Source organism: Bactrocera neohumeralis, chromosome 2, assembly GCF_024586455.1.
Source record: "Bactrocera neohumeralis isolate Rockhampton chromosome 2, APGP_CSIRO_Bneo_wtdbg2-racon-allhic-juicebox.fasta_v2, whole genome shotgun sequence".
In the NCBI taxonomy this organism is placed as follows: Eukaryota; Metazoa; Arthropoda; class Insecta; order Diptera; family Tephritidae; genus Bactrocera; species Bactrocera neohumeralis.
Window position 1 is genome coordinate 29,768,989 of NC_065919.1, and position 22,252 is coordinate 29,791,240.

General features: G+C 37.2%; 1 protein-coding gene across 3 annotated transcripts in view; it reads right to left on the reverse strand.

Annotated features, from left to right (window-relative positions):
• Positions 1-22,252, reverse strand: part of LOC126767920 (zinc finger protein 704) — a 297,974-nt gene that overhangs the window by 79,041 nt on the left and 196,681 nt on the right. For all 3 annotated transcript variants that reach the window (XR_007669180.1, XM_050485706.1, XM_050485707.1), the window contains exons 3-4: positions 13,867-13,994; positions 13,485-13,702 (exon numbers count right to left, since the gene is read on the reverse strand). Coding sequence is in view for 2 of the 3 variants with exons in the window: in XM_050485706.1 (XP_050341663.1) it covers positions 13,485-13,702; positions 13,867-13,994 (346 nt within the window). In the remaining variant the exon portion in view is untranslated. The remainder of the gene's footprint in view (positions 1-13,484; positions 13,703-13,866; positions 13,995-22,252) is intronic.

The window sequence follows — 22,252 nt, forward strand, 5'->3', positions numbered from 1 at the left end:
AATTGTCAATCAATTGCTGTTCGTTTCAAGTTCAGTGGGCGTGATTACTTATTACCTACTTGTTTAATTGAAAATAATTTTTTTGAAATATATTTAGGAAAACATTGCAATTGCAAATAAAAATGTAAATGGCAGGTGCTTACACTTTGAAAAATTAATTTATTTTATACTCATATTTGGGACTTAAACAGCGCCGCCTTTGTTGAAAGTTCCTTAATTATAGAGCTTAACTTTCAGTATGAAAAGTTTTTGCAGTCAGTTGTGCCGGTGTAGCGTTGTTTTCTCACTTCATTTGTTATCTATTATTTATCTCAATTTTAACCGGTTTTTGCACAGCTAACAAAGCTTTTACGAGGAGAAAGCTCTGCGCAAAGCGTGAATTAACAAAGAGTTATTTTTTAATTTATCTAAATATATGTATGTATGTATAAATGTATACAAGTATTAGTGCAATTCAACTGTTGATAATAATACAACAAATCCCAAAATAAGAAAAACGACGTTTAGGAGAATAATGTACTACTGTTATATGGGCATAGAAGATCAAATAATATAATACAATACTGTCTATATTGGCAAATCTCCGCTTTGCCCAGCGTGACAACCAGAGGATCCCGAGTCAAAAACCATTGGCATACAGACATAATCGAATCAGGATAATGCAAAAACAACTTTAATTATATTAGCTGTCTTCGATTCCCCATTTCTCTGCTGGCTTCTCTGCTCTCTTTAAAAAACATTACATGTAAAAGCAACAACAAAGTTATCAAGTTGAATTCGCAAAAGGGTTACTCCCTACCTCATTGAAATTATAAAGCCGCTATCTTCAATGCTACTAAGTTTTGGTTAGGTCCGTTTTACTATTGTGAATGGTTGCCACGACAAATGAAAACACAAGTTTCTTTTTTCTTGTATTTTAAAAACTTGAGACTTGTATAATCGGTTATAGTAATTTATAGAACACAAAGTTAAGAAAATTGTTGGACTGCTTACTTTCCAACGCTTGGCAAATCACAGTCAGCTATTATTTAAACCATTAGTGGGGCTATTTGAAATCACTGTAGAATTATTAAACAATTTCAATTTCGTCATGTATTTTTGAATAATTCCTGGAATATATTGTTCTAATATTTTTTGCTTAAATATTTATATCAACATTTCCAGTAATTTTTTCTGATGTATATATTCTTTCGCCTAAAAAATTAGTTCTTTGTTTTTTAACTATTACGAACAGAAATTAAAATTACCATTAAATTGTTATTAATGCTCCAAGTTCTTGAGCTTTATGTATAAATTATTCGCATCAAGTTTTTCTTCATTTACCACTTATGTATGTAGCAATTATATACGAATGTCGATAATAAGTCCACATTTGCAGCTAATGGACAGCCAAATGTCATAAGATCGATATATATCGAGAAATATTGCGTATTTTGCATTTTATAGATATCCACCAATTATTGAGTCATTTGGTGTGATTGACAATTCGAGCCTGACTGCATTGACAATTATCGATATGCTTTGTAAAAACACGTTAATATCTATCTATATATGTATGTATGTATGTTTATGGTATATATATTACACTATAAGTCACTTGTGTATTTTATTGTGCAGTTGATACGCCTTCATACATAAATACGCTATTATGAAAGCATTGCATTTCCTTTTGCCATGTTTACCAATGACCAATGACAATTAACTGCGACTTACTCAGGCTAAGCTTTTATATGCAAATACATGTATATGTACAAATAGCGCACTACAAATTGGCATGTTTTGTGGCTCTAGTCAATTTATTTATTGGACAGTTTTATATTTTGAAATTTTCTACGGTAAATAAATCGAGATAAAATGAACAAATTGAGGGCAATTAACTGACTGAAACAACAAAATGACACTGATCTAATATTCGGTAATGTCATTAGGCAAGCAGAATACCAAATATAAGAAACTGTCTGCTGAAGTTAGGAATTTTATTCCCTGGACCACTAAGGAGCTCACTGAACAAAAGTGGTGCGTTTTAGTGCTATTTTACACCGGTTTAGGGGGAGTTCCAAATCGTAGCAACAGTGGAATTGTTCAATGTTAAACTCACACACACATATAGACAATACGAAAATGAGGGAAAAATATGTTGAAAAAAGTATAGTTCATACAAATCGTGAGAACAAAGTGTATAAGTCGACTAGAATAACAAAAATAAACGGCGAAAAGTGAACAGATCAGTGAGCGCATCCGTGTCACACATACTTATGTACTCATATGTACACACGTGCGCGCGTTCAAAGCGAACACTTTCAGAGAACGTTGCCAAGTTATGTGCAACTCACAAGAACAATTGCCAACTAATGGCAAAAACAAAACGCAGCAACAATGACAACAGCACAACGACGACACCAACGCGCAGCTGCCCCCTTATAGACGGCGCGGTGAGGCGCGTTCGCGGTTACATTAGATTTGCGCTGCCGCCGATGCTGATGTAGTGAGCAGTGTGTGGCGCGGCAGCGGTGCGCTACACGCGCGCCTTAAGCAAGCAACTGTGTGGGTCCGCGTGGGGTTTGCTGGTCGGGGGGCGGATCGACAATGATGCGCTTGCAATGCATTTATTGCAATTAATTTTTATTTAAACCAAACAACTGACAGGCAGCGCGTCACCGCATGCCACCGCAGCGGCGAATATACCCGCATACGTGGCGAGCCGCGCGCTTACATACAACCGATGTATTCTATTGTGTGAATATGTGCGCGCGCAAGTGTGCATACTTCATTGCATAGTTGCCTCGCTGTTTGTTTGTGCTGATTTTTGTCACCTTGAACATGAAAATTGTGCACTTGGCATAGATACGTTGAATATTTTATTTTCCGACTTTTCGAATGCGAACGCGAATGCGATTCAATAACAACATAAAAATGGGCACAACAACACGCGCGTATGTATGTATGTGCGTCTAATTGCACTTATATTTACATAATATTGAATATGCGCCAGATATATGTACATGTGTAAGTGTGGTGATGTGTGTGTTTGCGTTGGCATGCGGGCGTTCGAAACTATACATTCGCATACATACACACGTGTGCCGCACAACAGCGAATAATTGCAGAAGAATTTGAAGCCATTTGAGCGGCATTTGACGGCTTGGCTTTGGAGGCGGGGGCGACGACGACGCCGACGGCGGCCTTCACAGCTGTGACCGTCACTTCAATGAAGCTTCGCTTAGTGCGCCTTGCAGGGCGATTAAGCACCTCAAAGCCAATGCATAATGACTGCTATGTATGGCGCTGCTGCCGCTGCTTCTATGGCGGGCATGCGCGTCGTATGATTGAAGCAAATGCCAATTCTAGATTACCAGTGGAGGTGCTCAGCGCGAAGCCTTTCTGTATTTGTATTTATTTGTCGATTTGTATAGTTGTCGTAAGTGTGTGACTGCGCTTCGAGAAATTCATCATGCTGAATAAATGCAATGGAGCTGCACTTTTATCATTGTCAGCGTGAAATTTACATTTCATTGTTTGTTTTGTGTTTTTGTTTTTCGCATTTGTATATCCGCTGCGACACGTAGCCGCTCAGCTACACGTGCTAATGCGTTCCATTACGTGCGCATGTCGTCGCCTCATGATCACTTCATTGTCATTTATCTAACAAACAAACTCACAAGCATGCAACAACATATACGCATTCAGATGCTCGTTTTGCTTTGAGCTTTGCATTAAATTTCCATTTATGCGCGTCGATTTTGATTAATTTCCCTCGCAAGTAACAAATTGCGCCGTTTCTCTGGGAATACTAAAGTATTTGTTGCGACCTGCCTCCGCCACTACGATTAAGTATGCAACTATGAAAATAAATTGTAATTATTTTAAAGAAAAAATTTTCAAATGGAAATTGTCTATTATTCGGTGCTAAAATCTTACTCACTACTAAATGCTCACTACATCTAGTGAAAAATCCATTAAAAAAAAATTTTAAATTATATCAAAGAGGAAGTTATATTTGAAACACAACTTTGGCTGCTCTTTATCTGGAAGAGGTTAGTAATTGCAGTAAAGGCGACATTTCACATAAATCATGCAATATTCATATACATTTTGAGATTATAAGTTAACACTAGACTTGTAGATTTTTCTGTTACCCACAACTTTGACACATAATTTTTTGCTATATCTGTAGTATATGCCAAAAATCGACTTATTTTTAACCCTTAAAAATTCAACCATGCCGCTTCTCGCTCTTCCCGACCTCAGATCACTCGTAAATTATTTCATTGTTGCTATTATATCTTTCATTGCCAATGGGTTTCAACTATGAATGTTTTTCACTTTTTACTACTTTCAAAGGATTCTGCACCTATGGCCTATTGATAAACTATTTAATGAAAAAGTCAGTAAAATCCGCCTTCTTTAAAAATATTATTTCTCCGGATTACGCAACTTCGAGTTGTCCAAATTTGAAATTACATATAAAATGGCGACTGCGCACTCACTTAATTATGTTCAGTAGCCGGTTCACAAGCATAATGGGTGCTATACAGTTCCCTAGTGGCTACTACATTCATGCTAGTCGCCAGTAATAATAAGAGTACAAATTTTTTCGATACATACGCAAAATCGATACTACTATAAGTACTGTGTACATACATATGACTTATGTCTATGAGGAGGCATGATTTGGGGTCTTGAACTTGGAAGTACATACATATGTACTTGTAAGCGATACAATGCTCAAATTTTTCGGCAATTAAAACAAAATTTAAAGCACACATTTAAAGACTTCTGGCGGACAATGCTCTTCTTGTGGTGTGGTATTATTGCGGAATTTGGCAGCAATAAAAATTTTTGCGCTCCATAAATCAGTTTTCAGTGGCACGAAATTAGCTAAGCTGCCTAAAGGCTCATGGCTGCTCATTTCAAAATGTCTTTCGTTTAGTGCTACATAAATTAAATTTCACTTTTAATTGTGTCACCGCACACACCTATAGATAAGCGGATCTAAATATGCTTTCATCTGTGTACAAGTGTACAAGTGTATATATGTATGTATGTGTGAGTGCATAAATTGATGAAGCAATGCATTTAAAGTTTGGCAAGTTTTTCCACTACACCGAAACTAAGTTTAAATTTAGTTGCGCTCGTGTGGTTTCGGCCAACAAACACTTCTGCACACTTTTCCGGCAACAACAACAACCTGATTTGCTTTGAAATTGCTGCGGCAAAATATGGTCATACTTAAGTACGAGTACTTGCCTTTGTCAATCTTTAATATTCCGCCAGTCTTCTACTCTATATGAGTGCAAATATGTATACTCATATGCAGAAGTATATATTTGTATGCCTGTGTGTATGTGTGGTGACCGTTGAGTTGGCGGCGATTGCTGACATTTAGAAATAATGCTCAGCTGTGTGGTGTTTGGCCGCGTGTAACCTTGAAACCGACTAGCATACACATACATGAAAGTACGTACACGGTGCACACACACAAGCACACATGTACGAGTGCATTTGCCAGTTTGCTTGCTTGTGTCAAATGTAATTAAATTGTAGCATATTTAAAAATAAATAGTAATAGAAATACTGACGGCAAATAAGCTGTCAGCACAGCGAAAATTTACAAGAACAAAAAGGAACTAAAATAAACACAAATCAACAAGCAAAAAAATTTAAAATAGACGAAATCATAAGGAAAAATTATACACCCCCAGAGCAGCGAGTAATTGCACGGAAAAGGTGAAGGCGCTGGCGGGTGTCTGCAAAATACAGTTCTAACTATTAGTGCGCTGCTGTTGGCCGTAGACTCTGTGTCGCAGCCAAGTTAGTCGGTTAGTCAGTCAGTCGGGCAATCATGTGATCCCAGTTGACACAAAAACTCGTGTTTTAAATGCACCGCAAGGTCTGAAGGAATTAGAAAATTATTAATTTTGAAAAGTGTTTGCCAATATTGCTGTCACTTAGGTCTATTTATAGACGGCAAGTAATTCAGTAACTAAGAGCTTTGTACTTATAATCACGATTTAGCGTTTTTTCTTCATTTTCAAGTTTGTCATAGATAAAAAAAAAATTTATACTGAAAAATTTAATTATAAAAATTAGAAAAATATAAGTAAGGAAAAATATAGTGCATATGTATGTAAAGCATGTGTGTTATTAATATTAATATTTACATTAAAAAAATTTATATTATTTAGATATATTTTTTTGTAGTTATTTTAAAGTTTTCAGCAAAAATGCAGAAAAAATTATTATACTGAAAAATCAAATTGAAAATTAGAAAAATTTACTATTTTTATAAAAAAATAAATGTATTTTTATTTAAAAAAATTCAATGCTTATAAATATTGTTTTTAAAATTTTAGTTATTTTCAAGTTTTTAATTAAAATTTAAAAAAAAAGTATACAAAATTTATTATACTGAAAAACTGATTTATAAAAATTCATTATTTTCATTATAAAAAAACATATTTTAAGATGTACCCAGAATACTATTTTTTTTTGCTTAGTATTTATGAATACGGCTGAGCTACGTACGAACAGTTTCTTGATACATTAAGTAATATTTAAATATCAATTTGTTTATTTATGAAATTCAGATTATTGTTATATTAATTTTATGTTTGAAAAATATCTATATCTGTATAAGTGATTTTGATATATTTTAATATCATAATGCACAATAAAAGTTTACTATTTATAATAGTTTTTTTTTCAGTGCATCTTTCCAGCAGTTACAGCGCCAACGTGGCTAGCTATGCCGCGCTAGGTCTAACAATTGAACTTTGTGGCCGCACATATGGGTATAAGAGCATACTACGTCGATATGTACATATATGTATGTATACTGATTAAGGTATACATATGTATGTACTCAAGTTTTTCACTGCAAAAAGTACAGAATTGTGTACCCTAGGTATAGGCTAGTCAGCAAACAATAATGTTACACAATAAAACTGGCTTTGCGTTTTGCTGGGGAAAATCTAGCTTTTGCTACAGACTCGAATTATACCGTTAGTTTAGAAATTCGCAGCTTGTATTTAGGTTTTAGACATCGCAGCGAAATTGCATGCCATGTGTAATATTCTCAGCTGAAGGAATATTTATTCCTCCGATATTTCTTAGGCTTACTTCAATAATCCCAATTCTCTAATACAATAAGTTCTATAAATATGTAAATGCCGATGTGTGTAAATGGTAACTAAAGTTTGAAGAAGAAAGCTTGCAACGTGAAAACTTATTTTATACACAGACGTCTATTCGAAAAACGACAGAAAAATAATTGCTTCTTTGTGATAGAAAATTGTTACAATAAAACATATACTTTATAACTGAACCTGCACTTTCCACAACAGCACTTATTAAACTCTGAGAAGTCTGTCATTTGTCGTTACAGTGTTAGCTACGAATTGGTGGGCTTACTGTGACGTGATGATTAAGAAGAAAAAAGGCCTAGGCCCGCAATTAAATTTATATTTTTTGTATTGCTATTTAGCATGTAGTTTTGCGCGTCGAGATTCTACGGAATCGTTAAAAAAGAGCGAGCGAGCGATTACTATTTGAAATGCAATAAAGCAACAACAACAATAAAATTGCACAGCGGCACCTTTGATGTTTCATTGCGATCTGATTATGCAATTAACTTGAAAAGTGCAGCAACAAAAAGAGCAAATCGAACATGATGAATGCCATGTATGAAAAATCCACTTTGAAAGGTTTAGAGCCGTTGCGCTGTTGCGCTGCTGACCGCACGAAAGCGTTGTGGTGGCAATTTGTCAACTATGACTTCAACGCTTTCGTGGAATCGATTTCCATACACACATAAACAAAAAATTAGCGCGAATAAGTTGAGGGTAGTAATTTTCAAAAAAAATTAAGTGGCGATCCATTGCAGGTGCATGACTCTTGCATGTCTCCGTTGCTTGGTGCATTAATGAATTTCTTTAAGTTGGCTAGTATTCCTTCCAGAACAATCAATTAGTGGCAGGCAAATCTCGATTTTCCTGCTGTTCATTGCAAGCCAATGTGCTGAATCAATGCCTAAACAAACTCACGCACACATCAAAATGTATTGAAGGCAAGAAGTTGCTCATACGCCACGTGCGCCCTCCATGACTACCGATCTACTACTTGCGCGCCCTTACCTCTGCTCAGCGAAAAATTGAAGTATTGCGCAATAAATGCAGCTGGAGTGTAGGAAGTGCTCGTTTGTTTCATGCGGTTACCGCTGCATCCACCGCGCTCGTCATTGCCAGCCCGCCAGCCCAGCCAGCGAAACGTGTTGTTATGACATTTTAATGCAATTCAGCTGTGGATAAGTATTTTTTTCTTAACTGCGACGTTGCCCGGCTACTCATGTGCCTGCACAAGGCTTTGGCTTTGTTGTCACTACTGATGGGATGGTACGATTTCTGTTTAGCTTTCAGGCGTTTCGAGTGACTTGCAATTTGAATTTGCACGGGTGTCACGGGCGCATTGCATTTTTCACTTCTCAGCTGCAGGGGTGCGGGGGCGCTGCCAATCTGCCGAGATCATGAGTCTTTCAACTTTGCACATCACTCATACATACATATATACATATTTACATTATAGTAGCACTTATGGAATGCAGCTAAGCACTTCTGCCTCTCAGCCCGCCTGCCGTTGCGAGCGGCTACGCCATACCAACTGAAATCGAACCTGAAGAGCTTCTTTGTGATTTTGTATCTTTCTGCTCCCTCTGTGCCATATTTTGCAACTGGCCGACCAGCGCGCCGCAGCAAATGTGTTTGTTTGTATGGCTGTGTGCTCTGCTGCTGAGTGTCTGGATTGATTACTTTATTGCGCACTGCAAAAGTGCAACCGCGAAAACTTTAATGGCCACTATTTGTGCCATTTGCTGTTTGGCTACTTTATTTTCTATTATGAGGCCACTTGCGTTTTGCAATTATAGTAAACGAAATTGTGCCACAAAATTGCAACAACCACAACAACATAGCAGCATATTTGCAAAAACTTATAATTACACGAAAACAAAACGAAACTGTGTCAAGCATTTGCTGTTTTTGCTGTTGCAATGCATACTTCGCAGTTATGACCGGGCGCGAATGGTATCCGACATTAACACATGTGGTTTTATGACGTTGCCACTTTGTAGGTTTTCGCTTTGACCAACGGTAAATGGTTGTATGTAAAGCATTTGGTGGCAAGCGTGCAAAATTTGAAATATGCAGTCGCTGACAGCTGCTCAAACGGACACAGCACAGAATTTGCTGGTAAAATATGTTTAGATGAACGAAATATACATTTGTATATGTGTAAGAAGACACACACAGTTTAATGAGTGGACATATCAAGATTAATAAAATTTTTAAAATGCCTTTCAATATTAAAATATTTGAAAAATATTTATTATAATTATTACTTTCATTGGAAAACACATCTATTAAATTACATATTTGTGGAATTTAATTTTTTGCAGAATTAATTTTTTGTGTGAGCAATAATATTAATTATAAATTGCTTAAATGTGACAATGTCTTTAATTTAAGCGTTTGACTGTGAATAGAAAAAGTTTTAAATTGTTGGCTGTTATTAATAATCAATAATAATTCTAATTTATTTGTTCTTTATATTTATGCATGTATATATATAAAGAACTGCTTTTTACATACATAGGTTTTCTGATAATTGTTTTTTATTTATCTACTTTTATAATCAAAAAAATGTTAATGTTCACATAGTTTTAATCTTATTTCTTTTCATTGTTGAAAATCTACATTTTATAATCTACAATTTATAATTTAAAACAGATAAATTATTTTTAAATTTAATTTAATTAATAAACATTTAAATTAAAAAATAATAATAATTTTATAATGTAAATTTTTACAAAAATATACAAATATAAATTTATTTTATGTTTTTTGAAATTAAATTCTGATTTTCCTAAAATTGAAATTTCTAATTTTTTTAATTCTAACAAGTTTTACATTTTTGCGATATTTTTTCAGTTTTCGAAGTCAATATTAGATGCGCTCTTAGCTGCTCATATGAAATTATATCCAGTATTGAAAAAATCATTTTGTTTTAATTTTTTAGAAGTACATTTAAGTTAAATAATAACTGAATCATAGCATATTTCTCCATTTTAGTTAAATAAAATTAATAATTTGTAAGTATTTGTATTAATTATTATCCAGTTAATTATATATTTTTTTAATTTTTTGTTGACAAATAAAATATTTTAATTCTGAAAAAGCAAATCATATTTACTACATATTTACATACATACTACCTATTTATTTAAAATCCAACTTCATTTGGCAATGAATGATAAAACTGGAGGGGCATATACTGATTGTGAGAGGGAAAGGAGAAGTATTTCTTCAGTTATTGGCAGTTGATCCAATTCTTGATCGAATTTTTGCGGCAGTTATCTTCGAAATTGTAGTAAAGAGTTTAGTAATTTCTAGAAATTGCCTAATTTTTAGTGTAAAACTACCTTAAAACTTCATATTTTATATTCCTAAAAATAATTTAAGAGTCACGTGATGCCAAATCTATGTAAAGTAAGTGCTTAAACATTGAAAAAAAGACTCGTCAAGACATAAAACCTTTCAAATATTAACCTTTACATATTAAAGGTTTATACATATTAACGCACATATTCATATATACATACAAATGTTTGTATGTATGTACATACGCACATCCACCTATACAAAGAGTAAAAGTTGTTGGCAAAGCATTTAAAGCTCGAAGAAAAAAGTCTCGTGTACTCGCTTCTTCGCCAACTACCAGTTGATAGAAGCGTGTTTCAACGCAAAAGAAATAAGCTAACGCAGCTGGAAAGTGCCAAAAGGCAAACAAAAGAGATAAAAACCATATGAGCATAAACAAATGGCTCAGCTTATCAAATACACACACACACACACACAAGCACACAGAAGCAGTTGTAGTAACTGTAATGGACGTGACTTACAGTGTGGAATTGATAAATTTGAGGGAAAAAACAAAAACTCACGAAATCTATTAAAAATGGAGTAATAAAAATTACAAAGAAAAAAACAACAAAAATGAGTTTTCAAGGCTGCTCATTCGTTAGCGGCAATGAAATTGTTGTTGCTAGTTTGGCGTTCGTTAAGTTTTAAGTAAATACACGTGCCAAGAAAAAAAACAAAAGCAAACAATGCTAGCAACAGCCAAATACAGTATGTATGTATTTAGATAATTTAATCATGTAAGTATATAAGTATGTACATATGTGTAGACACTTGTAAAGGAAAGTATATAAACATAGATACTTATATAGACACATAGGTATTTGTATATTAAGTTTGCCACGAAGTTTGTAGCACCAAAAGAAAACCTCGGAAATTGCCTATAAAACACATATGTATGTATGTACGTAGGTATAAATGATCAGCATGACAAGCTTAGTCAATTTACACGCGAACTAGTGCTTCAGTTTATGAGGTATCAATCTGAAATTCGCAAACGTCCTTTTCTCCTCAAGAAGCTGCTTGGAGGAGCCACCCATATCGGACCACTATAGCAACCAAAATGAACGATGGGAATCAAGTGCTAGTATGGAAAACCTTCCCACTTGACCAGATATCTTCACAGAATTTGGCATGAGTTATTGTCTAAGGAAAAGATGCAGTCTCCGAAGAAATTGTTCCGATCGGATTACTATAGCATATGGCTGCTATACAAACTGACCGATCAAAATCAATTTCTTGTAAGGCTTAGGTATTTGTGAATGGTGTTATTCGGTGCGACCGAAGTTAACATTTCTACTGGCTTTATAAAATTAAAACTTTTTAACATAACTGTTAACATAAGCTACACAGATCTATTTAAACATACATACATATCGTCACCTAAAATGCAAAATAACGACACAAGATTTTCGAAAACTTACAGTGGCGTGAATGAAACACGAAATAAAATGGAACAAGAGTGAAAAAACAAATTTAATATTGGTTAAAACTGGATTATATTTGAGCGCAGAACCTGAAAATGTTGGTCAAATGTAATGTTATGAATGTAATTTGGTGTAGAGAATCGTAATCAATAAGATACTCAATTTCGAATTTTTTGATCATACGTTATTTTGCATTTTAGGTGACGATATAGTTTTTCATTGCTTTTGTGCTTTTTGGGGCACGTATACATGTAGCTTTTGTACATATGTATGTAAGTATGTAAGCACAACTGATTTGTGCTCTTTTGGGTTGGGCCTCAAACCGGATAACGTAAATATGCACAAGGGCATACGAACTCATATAGCCACACATAAACACTTAAACATGCATAAATACATAAGTATACATGTACACATGTAGGTCTGTAATTTTGAAGTCCAACCAGTTCTTGGGGCACCTTCGACACAAGCCGGTAGCTTCCGTAGCATAGGAAGGGCACTTCAAAGCTACTAATTTGACCAATAAAATTATTTCTTCCAACTCTAGGTAAGTGCGGTCCAAATAATGAACGTTAAATATAGTAATTTTCTGGCCTTGTGAAGCTTCCAAGTATTTATGCGAGAGTATTCGCCTCTCATATGTAACTTTCACCTTCAAATTTTCCTAAAACCGTTAGGCTGCTTTCGGTTTCACCAGTGAATTCGGTCACTCTAATCTGTGCTGTGTTGCGTGTAGCGGATGTTACGCACTCACGGTTGAAGGGCGTCAACGCCACGCAGCTGGCAATGAATAGCGCGACCAACCTTACAATCACAACAACAGCAGTGCACCGAATTATGAACAATTAGTTGCAGTAGTGCTCTTGGTGTGCCACATTGGCAGCGTGTCATGCTCGGCTGGCGCTGACACTGGCGCTATGGGCGTATACGCAACGTAAGTGCGCCTGACGCCAGCCAACGGCATTGTTGTTGCTCATACGCATTGGCGGTTGCAAAAGTTGCGACTTTAAATGCACGCTTTAATTACTTGATGATTGAGCAATAGCGGTACCTGAGGAGTATTAATGTGTGCGTGCCTGTGCACTTTGGAGGGCGGCTGGTTGCAGCGTTTGCCCTCATGCTCACGCACCAAAGACGATTTATTATCGCGTGGGCCATCAAAGATGATGAATCTACGTTGCCTAATCACTGTGTAAAAGCGAAAGCTGCAACAAAAATAGCAACACAAGGAAAATGTGGCAATTAATGTGCGCCGCATTTGAAAAAAAGCATATACACGTATGTATGTCTGTTAGCCATTAAATGCTCCAATTGGACCACGAAAAACTTGCCGACAGCATAAATGTCTAAGTTTGCACGAGTGTGTGTGTGTGGGCAGTGGCGCATGCAAAAATTTGGCACTTTGACACACAAGCGCTTCGTACGCAATACGGTCTAGTCAATCAAATCGCAAGCAATTTGGGTCAACAGACGGCAGTCGACAATGAAATTTTCGGCACATGCGTCTAACGGCCTGCCACAAACGCTATTGCAGGCGACCGAGCCCGATAGCGTATTTCTAGTGTTATTTTGGCCATGTTGTACTCACCCTCTTTTTGCGTGGCGCCTCCTCCTTGAAGTCTACGACGATGCCCTCGTCCGAGGTGGATACTGATGTTGTGCGTATGCGTGTGCTCGGATCATTCAGCATGGCGCTCGTGTTGAGGCCGGCATGACCATCGTCGCTGAGCGGCGGCGATGAGCTGCCCGAACTCCACGAGCTGCCCGATGACGACGAACTGCCCGGACTGGAACCGTACCATTTCTCTGAAGTGTTGAAGTATGCCAAATATAAAGAAACAACAAGAAAAACAAATAGCTTGTAAGTAAAGTGCGTGTATGAGTGTGTTTAACAAAAAAGGAATAAGTAGGGATATGGAAATATTTGTTTAGTTGTACGATTTGCTGATTGCAATAACGCTTCTGCTGACCTGCATTTTTGGGCGAATGGGAGAGTTTCATTAAAATCATCGCTGCTTGACACTCCTCCATTTCCTCTTTGTCGCCGCACTGTCCGCTGAAGCAGTCGTGTGTGTATGGCTGTGGACGTTTACGTGAGCTGCAAGTAAAAAGGAAGGTGGTGCAAGGCTTAAAATGATGTCACAAGGCAAATACATATGCGCTTATAGATGAAACAAATTAAATAGAAATATATAAGGAACGGCTACCTATGCAAATATATAGCCGATTATATATAATACCGAAGTCCTAGTAAGTATAATAATTTATCTAAGAAAACTCTCCTGAGTACATATTTGTGTGCATATTCATATTTTTCCGCTCTTTAACATTAAGTATTACGTAATATGTGTAGTCACGTGATGTCACGCGATATCCTTTTATAAGTAACAACAACAAATATCTTGAATTCGCACAAAAATGTTTATATACATACATATATGTTAATTATATATAAATATGTGTGAATATCTAATATAAATCGATACATGTGTGTATGTATACACATATCCGTGAAAGATATGTTGGCAGGTGTTTAGAAAATTAAAATATATACACATATAATATATTTTATATATTTAGCGCTGATTTTTGGTAAACCTAATCAATACTGTTAATGAAAAGTCACAGATACATACACATATACATATACATGCATATAAATATACGTAAAATAATATGTCATCATCATCATCAGTGCGAGTGTGTAATTAATTATGCCAAATACGCGTTTTACCGTTTACACATTTTTTTCAATTGCTTATGCTTTTTAATTTTCGTACATTTTTATACTCTTGCAACCAGTTGCTACAAAGTATTATAAAAGTCGTTTTGTTGTTTACAAAAATATTCTCGAAATGCCGCGCAAACGCGAAGGTAAGGCAAATATTATATATTTACCAAATTAATGTGATATTTAAATATGTAACTCAATTTCTAACCTTCGTTTTTCATAGATTTTTAACAAATTGAAATTTCTAAATTTTTTCTGCTAATGAAAAATTTAATTTCTCACACACAACAGAAATGATCGTTAACATTGCTTTATCCCATTTACAAGCCCCCTATGTATACATACATATGCATATCTGTATGTGTGCGTCAAATAACGCAGAAATTTCAATGTCGTGCCAACAATAACAACGCAAATGAGTAATAAAATATATTAATTAATATCTGAGATGAATAACCGTGAATCACAAAGCGTGCGTTTATGCTGCGCCTACGCAACGCTCGGCGGCAGAAATGCTGTATATGTATACTTCCATTTACCTACAAAAATACCTTGAATATAAGAAAAGAAAAAACAAAAAGTAAAAAAAAAATAAAAATCGCTTAAAAAATCGTCCGTTACAAAAAGCAATTATTGAAATTTTTGTTGTTTCGCAGTTCCATTTTAATTATTTAGCGTGGTTGAAGTTAATTTTTAAACAAGAAAGAAACGTTAACTTCGATTCATATTACTCTTCAGAGGTGCATTCTTATAGCACAAAGGATAAAAAAAAATCTTTAACTTTAGTTTGATCCGTCAGTTGTATGACAGCTATATATGTATTTGTCGTGATGCCTCGACAAAATCAATGGCAAATTTGTAAAAATAACTTTTTAAATGAAGTAATTTCCATACAGAATTTTTCAATCTGAAAAATTTCTTCGTGGATTGTATTGACATCTTGGATAATATATCCAAAATTTCGTAAAAAAAACTTATAAAATTAAAAGATTATCCATATTAGGATCAGAAATAAATGGTGTAACACATGCGATTTTGTTTTTATTTTTGGGGGAAAAAAATAGTCTTCGTTTCACCATTTTGCTCCTCACTAACTTTGGGATAGCGAGTTGAATTTGATACAATGAAGTATACGGACCTTTAAGTAGCCAGCAGAATTTACGAAAATATCTTGAAGTATTTGAGAGAAGGGATTTTCGTACATACAAAATTAAACATTTTGCTGAGACGGAGTAGCCAAAAGCTCTCAAAAACTAATTAAAAATTAAACAAGACTGCCCCGACGGCACACTCGTTATGAAAGCAACGCTAACCAACAAACATTCATCAAACAAAAATGTACAACTCTAAAAAAAAAAAACAAAAACAAAATAACTAACTACAATAACTATATTGTATTTAACCTTTTTCTTTTTAAATTTATTCCATTGCGAATTTCACTCCAGTTAAAGCCAGCCGAAACCCACAACTACATATACAAACGCGCGCACACTCAGCCACAGTCATGCCTGCATAATACAAGGCGAATGTTTGGTTAAAATATTTCACTTTGTTTCTTTTGCAAGACGTAGGCTGGTATGTGCACCCCCGCTACTTTTCAAGGCGCTCACTGACCTTGCGCAATAATATTGTCTTGAGTCATTTTGGGCACTAAAAATAATTATCGCCGCGGCATACAAACCTCAAAGCGGCTGAGCGGAAAGTCATTTGCGTTGAAGGAGTGCGTATGTGAATGTTTGGAGAGTCTGTATGTGAGTGCGCGTGCTTGATTGTATGCCAGTGTTTGCGGTGCGCCGCTGTTGGGTGGGGTTAGTGGGTTGCGCAAGGCATGACGCGTTGTTGCTCATGCCAGTGACACAATATGTTTGCTCGAGCAGATGAGTTGTTTGCGCTGTTTGTGGTTGAGTGTGGTGCAGGTGGATGTGGCGGCGCGCCATGTATGGGCATGTGAGGTGCACAGTGGTACGTCAGCGCACGTGATGGGAGGCGACAGCGCATGCATGTTGTTGTTGTGGTATTTCGGAGCAGACATTTTATTTTTAAATGCAACTCAATGAGTCAGAGAAAAAAAATATTGAGTTAGAAAAGGTAGCGTGATATTACTGGCCATTACGCTTTCGCAAGCTTTTCTTGCCGTTCTTGTAAGTAATGTTATTTACAGTGGCTGATTGCATTATTTATTAAAACGAGTTTGGGGACTCAGTTTGAATGAATGGCTACTGGGTTAGGGTGAATTACGCTGAAACAACATTTAAAATGTTCACCAAACAATCTGTAATTTCATTTAAGCTTTCGTTATTCAAGTTTATATAATGATCTTATAGTTTCATTATAACGGTATGAAAGTCCTAGAGTAGAACGAAAACATTCTTACCTTTAAGTGGATCGCAAATGTTTTCTCCTTGATATCTCAATTGAGTTATCTAACGGAATTTATTGAAGAGAGAAGTGTGATTAGTTTTTGACTGTGATTTTATTATTTTTTTTTTTTATTTTTTTTATGGGCAGGTACTAAGCGAGTGGTATTTCAAGAAATCGTGTTATTTATCACTACTATAATTGTTGTTTTGTTAGAGCTTAAAAGCTTCACTAAATTATAGGGTCAAAAGCAGTGAGCAGCACACGTCGTAGATTTCAAAAATAACAGCGCACAGGCAAAACCACTTCACTGCTTATGCGGCTCTTATAATCTAGAGTTTTTTCTCTTTTAAGCACTTGGGCCGAGCGCCCCAGCATTGCCCAGTAGAATGTCAAACTAAGAGGCACTTCTTCGGCGTTAAAGTCCATATAAACAAATACATGTGTGTGTGTTTATCCACTCCATTCACCGGCTGAGCCGAGTTCATCCTCTAGCTGGTGGTAATAAAATTTTATCTTTCGCTACCAAGTTTTACTGTTGACTCTTTAAGCACTCGAACACACTTCTCCGTCGTTAATTTACGGGCATTTCGTGCATGCCGCAGCGTATTTGTTGTAGCGCTCTTCGTTGTTGATGGCTTCGTCATTATTTGCGTCGTGAGATGTTGCTGAACATATTACAAAAACGAAAGATGTTGTTGTTGTTGCAGCATGGCAGTTGTCCTGCTGTAGAAGTTAGCTTGGAGCTAGCCGCCACAAACACATCGCGCTTAGCATCTTGGCGATTTTTCTATAAACATTTCGTGGCCTGCAGCGTTTGTCTTCGCACAGGGACATTGGCTGCAGTATTGCGGCCACTAAGGTACCGTTAGAGCTGACGATAGTTATGGCTTAATGTCGACAATATATTCATTTGTGCTTGTTTTTTTTGCGGCACATTGGCGGCATTCTCGCACCTACAACTGCACTTTGAGTGTATTTGCGGCACTGTCAGTCAATGTGTGAGTGTGTGTGTATAGTTGCCTGTTTATCTAAGCACATTTTCGTAACTTCTTCGCATTTTCTGCGAGTGTTGAGCAGGACCATTTCAAGTGAGAATTATGCCGATTTTATAGCTGTATATGTATATAAGTATGTGTGTGTGTATGTAAGTATGTATGTAAGTATGTATGTATATAGAAAATGGTAAGGCAGGCTTTATTGTATGCTTGCGTCTTTAGCTCGAATTTGAAAACCTTAGTCCCGACCAAAATTAGATACCTTTGACTTTACTATGGCAAATATTAGCGGCACGATTAGCGGAGATGTCACATTTACTTTAGTGAATCGGTGCTTAGGGCACATTTTCATATGACAAACTCCGTGTTTATGAGTAGTGCTCATTACTAAACACCAAACAACAAATAAACACGAGTTGTAGTTTTTGAGTTTAGGAGCGACAGCTGATGTGGTGTTTAAGGTGCTTTGTTGCTAGAAGTATTTCATATAATTTTGTGACCAGCTCATAACGGCATGCTGCCTACAAAAGTGCTTGCTATAATGCCACCAAAAACAGTTTTGAGGTCCACTTGACGTACCGCAACTGAAACTTGCTGCTGCTGGCCATTGAGCCTCTTGTTGCTGTCGCTCATGCAATAAATGCCGTTATTTTGGGAATGTAAGGCGCAATTACGGCATAGTGCCCGCCTGCCGCAGACACACATACATACTTTTGCAAAAGTCATTCGGCAGACAGAAGTCGCAGAGTAAATTCGAGTTGCGCTGCAGTGACTGTAGCCATTTGTTGCAAGAATTGCTTTGGCCATTGTTTTAAGTTGTTGCCGGTGTGGTGGCACCGCTTGCTGCAACACATGCGCTGCCTTTTTATATTTGATTTTTATTTTTGCTTTTGCTTTGTTGTTGCAGTGGCATAGCTGCAATTCGTGGCACCGAGACTGGGGTGCCACGGTGCAAGGCTGCTGTTAGTGTGGCTGTTTGTAAGTGGCTGGCTGGCTGATGATTGACGGGCGCGGGCGGCGGCTGCCAACGGAGTGCCCCAATGCTGGCGGCCGGCAGCTGACGGCTGGCGTTGGGCTAGAAATGTGATATGTGCGCGCCGTTCGCTTTGCTTTTCGCTTTGAGTACGAGTTGTATACGTCTAATTTTCAGCTAAGTCTTGCACATATCTTATGCCGTTATTGATGTTATGCCTATTGCAGAAGTAAACTTTGATTTCCGCAAACACGTCGCTCACCGCTGGCGAGTCGGCTGGCCATTCGGCGACCACATGCCATTGCGATCATTTGATTGGATTTAGCTGTATGCGCTTGCCGTTGTTGTTGGCGTCATTGGCGTGGTGTGCCACAATTATGTTTGGTTGTTGTTGCAGCGTTTGAAAATTGCCAGCTGAACTCGCTACATTTGCACCGCATGTGGCACATTGACGCGCTGTTTATTACAGCAATTATTGGCGAAAAGCGGGAAGCGCTGCGGCATACATGCATGTAAATGCGTGCGTGTGTGGATGCAATTGCCGAATGCGGACATGGTGCACGCAAAATAAACGCGCAAGAAAGTGTGGCTGCAAATGCAGTCAATTTTGTGTTGTTTTCACGCGACTCCTGCATTTCGGTATTATTTGCGCGCTGGCGTGCTGACATTTCGGCGGCAACCAACTGCGCTGGGTGAGTGGCATGTTTGTGTTGCCGCGAGTAGCCGGCAGTGCCCTCTTGCGGCAGGACGTCATGCTGAGCGGGCGTGTGCGCGCGTCCACTCAGCCATTTCCGCGCTTGATCCATGCATGCGTGCGCTGAACGTGCAACAAGCGGCGCATGGCCAGTCGTGTTGATTGCGGCAATAATTCTTACCAACTTATGGCCAATTGTTGCGCCGTGATTGATTTGCGCTGATTTTCCTGTTTTTATTTTGCCACACAAATATTATCTGATATTCATGTCTTGCGGTGCTTGCTGCCACAACTGAAAGGTGTTGGCAACACAAATTGCGCGCTGCTGTGTACGTGTGCGGCTACAAGTGTGTGTGCATTGTAATTTCATAGGCAATAATTTGATAATATCAATTGCATTTGGCATTTTAATTGAATTCGGGTGCAGCGAATGGTTGCATGTGTGGCATGATAATTTGTTGCAATTGCGCTTATGGAAGTGGCTTGTTGCACGCTATTGGCGGGCATATGAGTGCAATGAGTGCGGTTACGTTGCCATATGAAGTCTAACTGCCCCTATAGCTTGCCGCATGTGGGGCATGTAATGCGTTCGCTGCGCTTTCGCTTAAATGTATTGTCAAAAGGGCGCCAATTTGAGATTTCGCAATGCAACTCAGTGAACTTCAGCGACAATTATCGATTGAGTCACTGCAATTGCTGCGCCAATAATAGCCAAACCACCAAATCATGAGTTGCAACGCGCGCATTATTGGCAGACACCGCAATTATGGGCATTTTGGTGGCAAATGACAAAGCAAACTTTTTCATGTTTCTAATGTTGCACGTGGCCCGTGGTACACTCGTGGCAAGCGCCAGGCTTGCATTTGGCATTGTTGTTGCATTTATGTCTCGAGTTGGGCAAGCAGCCTGTTGGCAACATAATTGCACTACAAAAGTGTATTTAACATAAACCAAAGAAGAACAACACAAAACCAACGGCGGTTAAGGTATCTTTCAATTGCTGGGCTGCTAGTTGTTGTAGCAACGAAGTCACTTGACTGGCGCACCATTGGGCAGCCGCAGCCGGGGCGCCACCAGCGAAATGCGCATTAAAAGTGGTCGCGTAAATTTCTAACAACAAACGGCAACAAACACAATAAAATAAAGCTAGATTCAGCGAAAAGCTAGTGAAACCCAAAAGAAATCAATAGGTGTGTGGGGCTTTTGTGCATAATAAATGAAAGCAACAACAATAATGAAACCGAAAAATAATTTAAATTTAAATGCGCGTCCAAAAAAGAAACAGACTTTCACTTTTAAATTGACGTCTCCCCGGCAGACGCGGCGACGTGTTAATTTAGTCGAAACACTTTCGGTTTCAGTTTCAGTTTCAGTTTCGGTTTCTGTTTCGGTTTCACTTTTTACGTGTCTACTTGCGTAGCATGAAAATGCGGCAGTATCTTCTCTATGGTGAGCGATCTTGTGTTGTGCACGAAAACCCATTCGTCGAAATATTTTTTTCTAAGTTGGTATAACGCTCTCAGTTTTAGAGATATCGATCTGAAATTTTGTTCAACTCCTTTTCTCTCCAAGAAGCTCCTCATTTGTTGGATGCTTTTGTTTTCAGGATGTTTTGGTGATTAAAAGTCTAAAGCTTTCTCACTTTAAAGCTAAAATATTGTTTTTTGTGACTATTGTGAATTCAAAGTGCGATTTGTGCAAAGAAACTACTGGGAATATTGGCTTGGAACTCCGGTACAACAGATGTCAATGCAAAAGCACGCAAAGAAAGATAGACAATCAAGTTTTATTTGTTTGCATCTTATATTGTTTGGCTTTACTCTAACTTTTGCTTCCGGATAATATGACACGATCACGTCAGTTAAAGCGTGCCTTTCGTAAATTATCTTAAGCACAGTTACGCGTATTTCCGCATGCTTTAACCTTCGGGCTCAATCAAAATCTGCTTTGTAAGTGGATAATTAAGAGATTGTGTTGCCGTATCAAAAATTTAGTTTTGCAATTAATCACTTTGATACTTTCGGGCTCTTACATGATTAATTGGGGCGTGATTATAAAAATAGCCATTTTTTAGTGTGTGTGCTATTGAAGATATGGCCGGCTTTTCAGCTTAGTAGCTGAGTTTAGAGTAAGAAATATTTTTTTTTAGATAAAGACATACTTTAATCAATAAATTAAATGATTGCAATCTATTTCGCAATAATATGTTTACATGATTATTATTATTATTATTTTTTATTTTTTTTTGGTGAAAGAGTTCTCGTTTACGATAACAATTTCTTATCGTTCATAATATAACATATGAAACTCATTTGACAATAACAGTTTATTCAAATATTTATATATATGTATATGTATATGCATATACATATGTGACTATAAAAATATTTTAAATATCTTTCAGTGTCTTTGACGGCGACCACGCAAGCAAAGCGGAAATGTTGCCGCAACGAAATGGCAAATATTGATTATCTCAGCTGTCAACGTGCAACAGAAACACATATTGGCATGCCTACATCCGTATATGCCGTTTCATACGTATGTGTGCGAGTGTATGCAAGTACTGTTATACCGCCTCTGCGGAAGTCGCGCACTTGCTTGT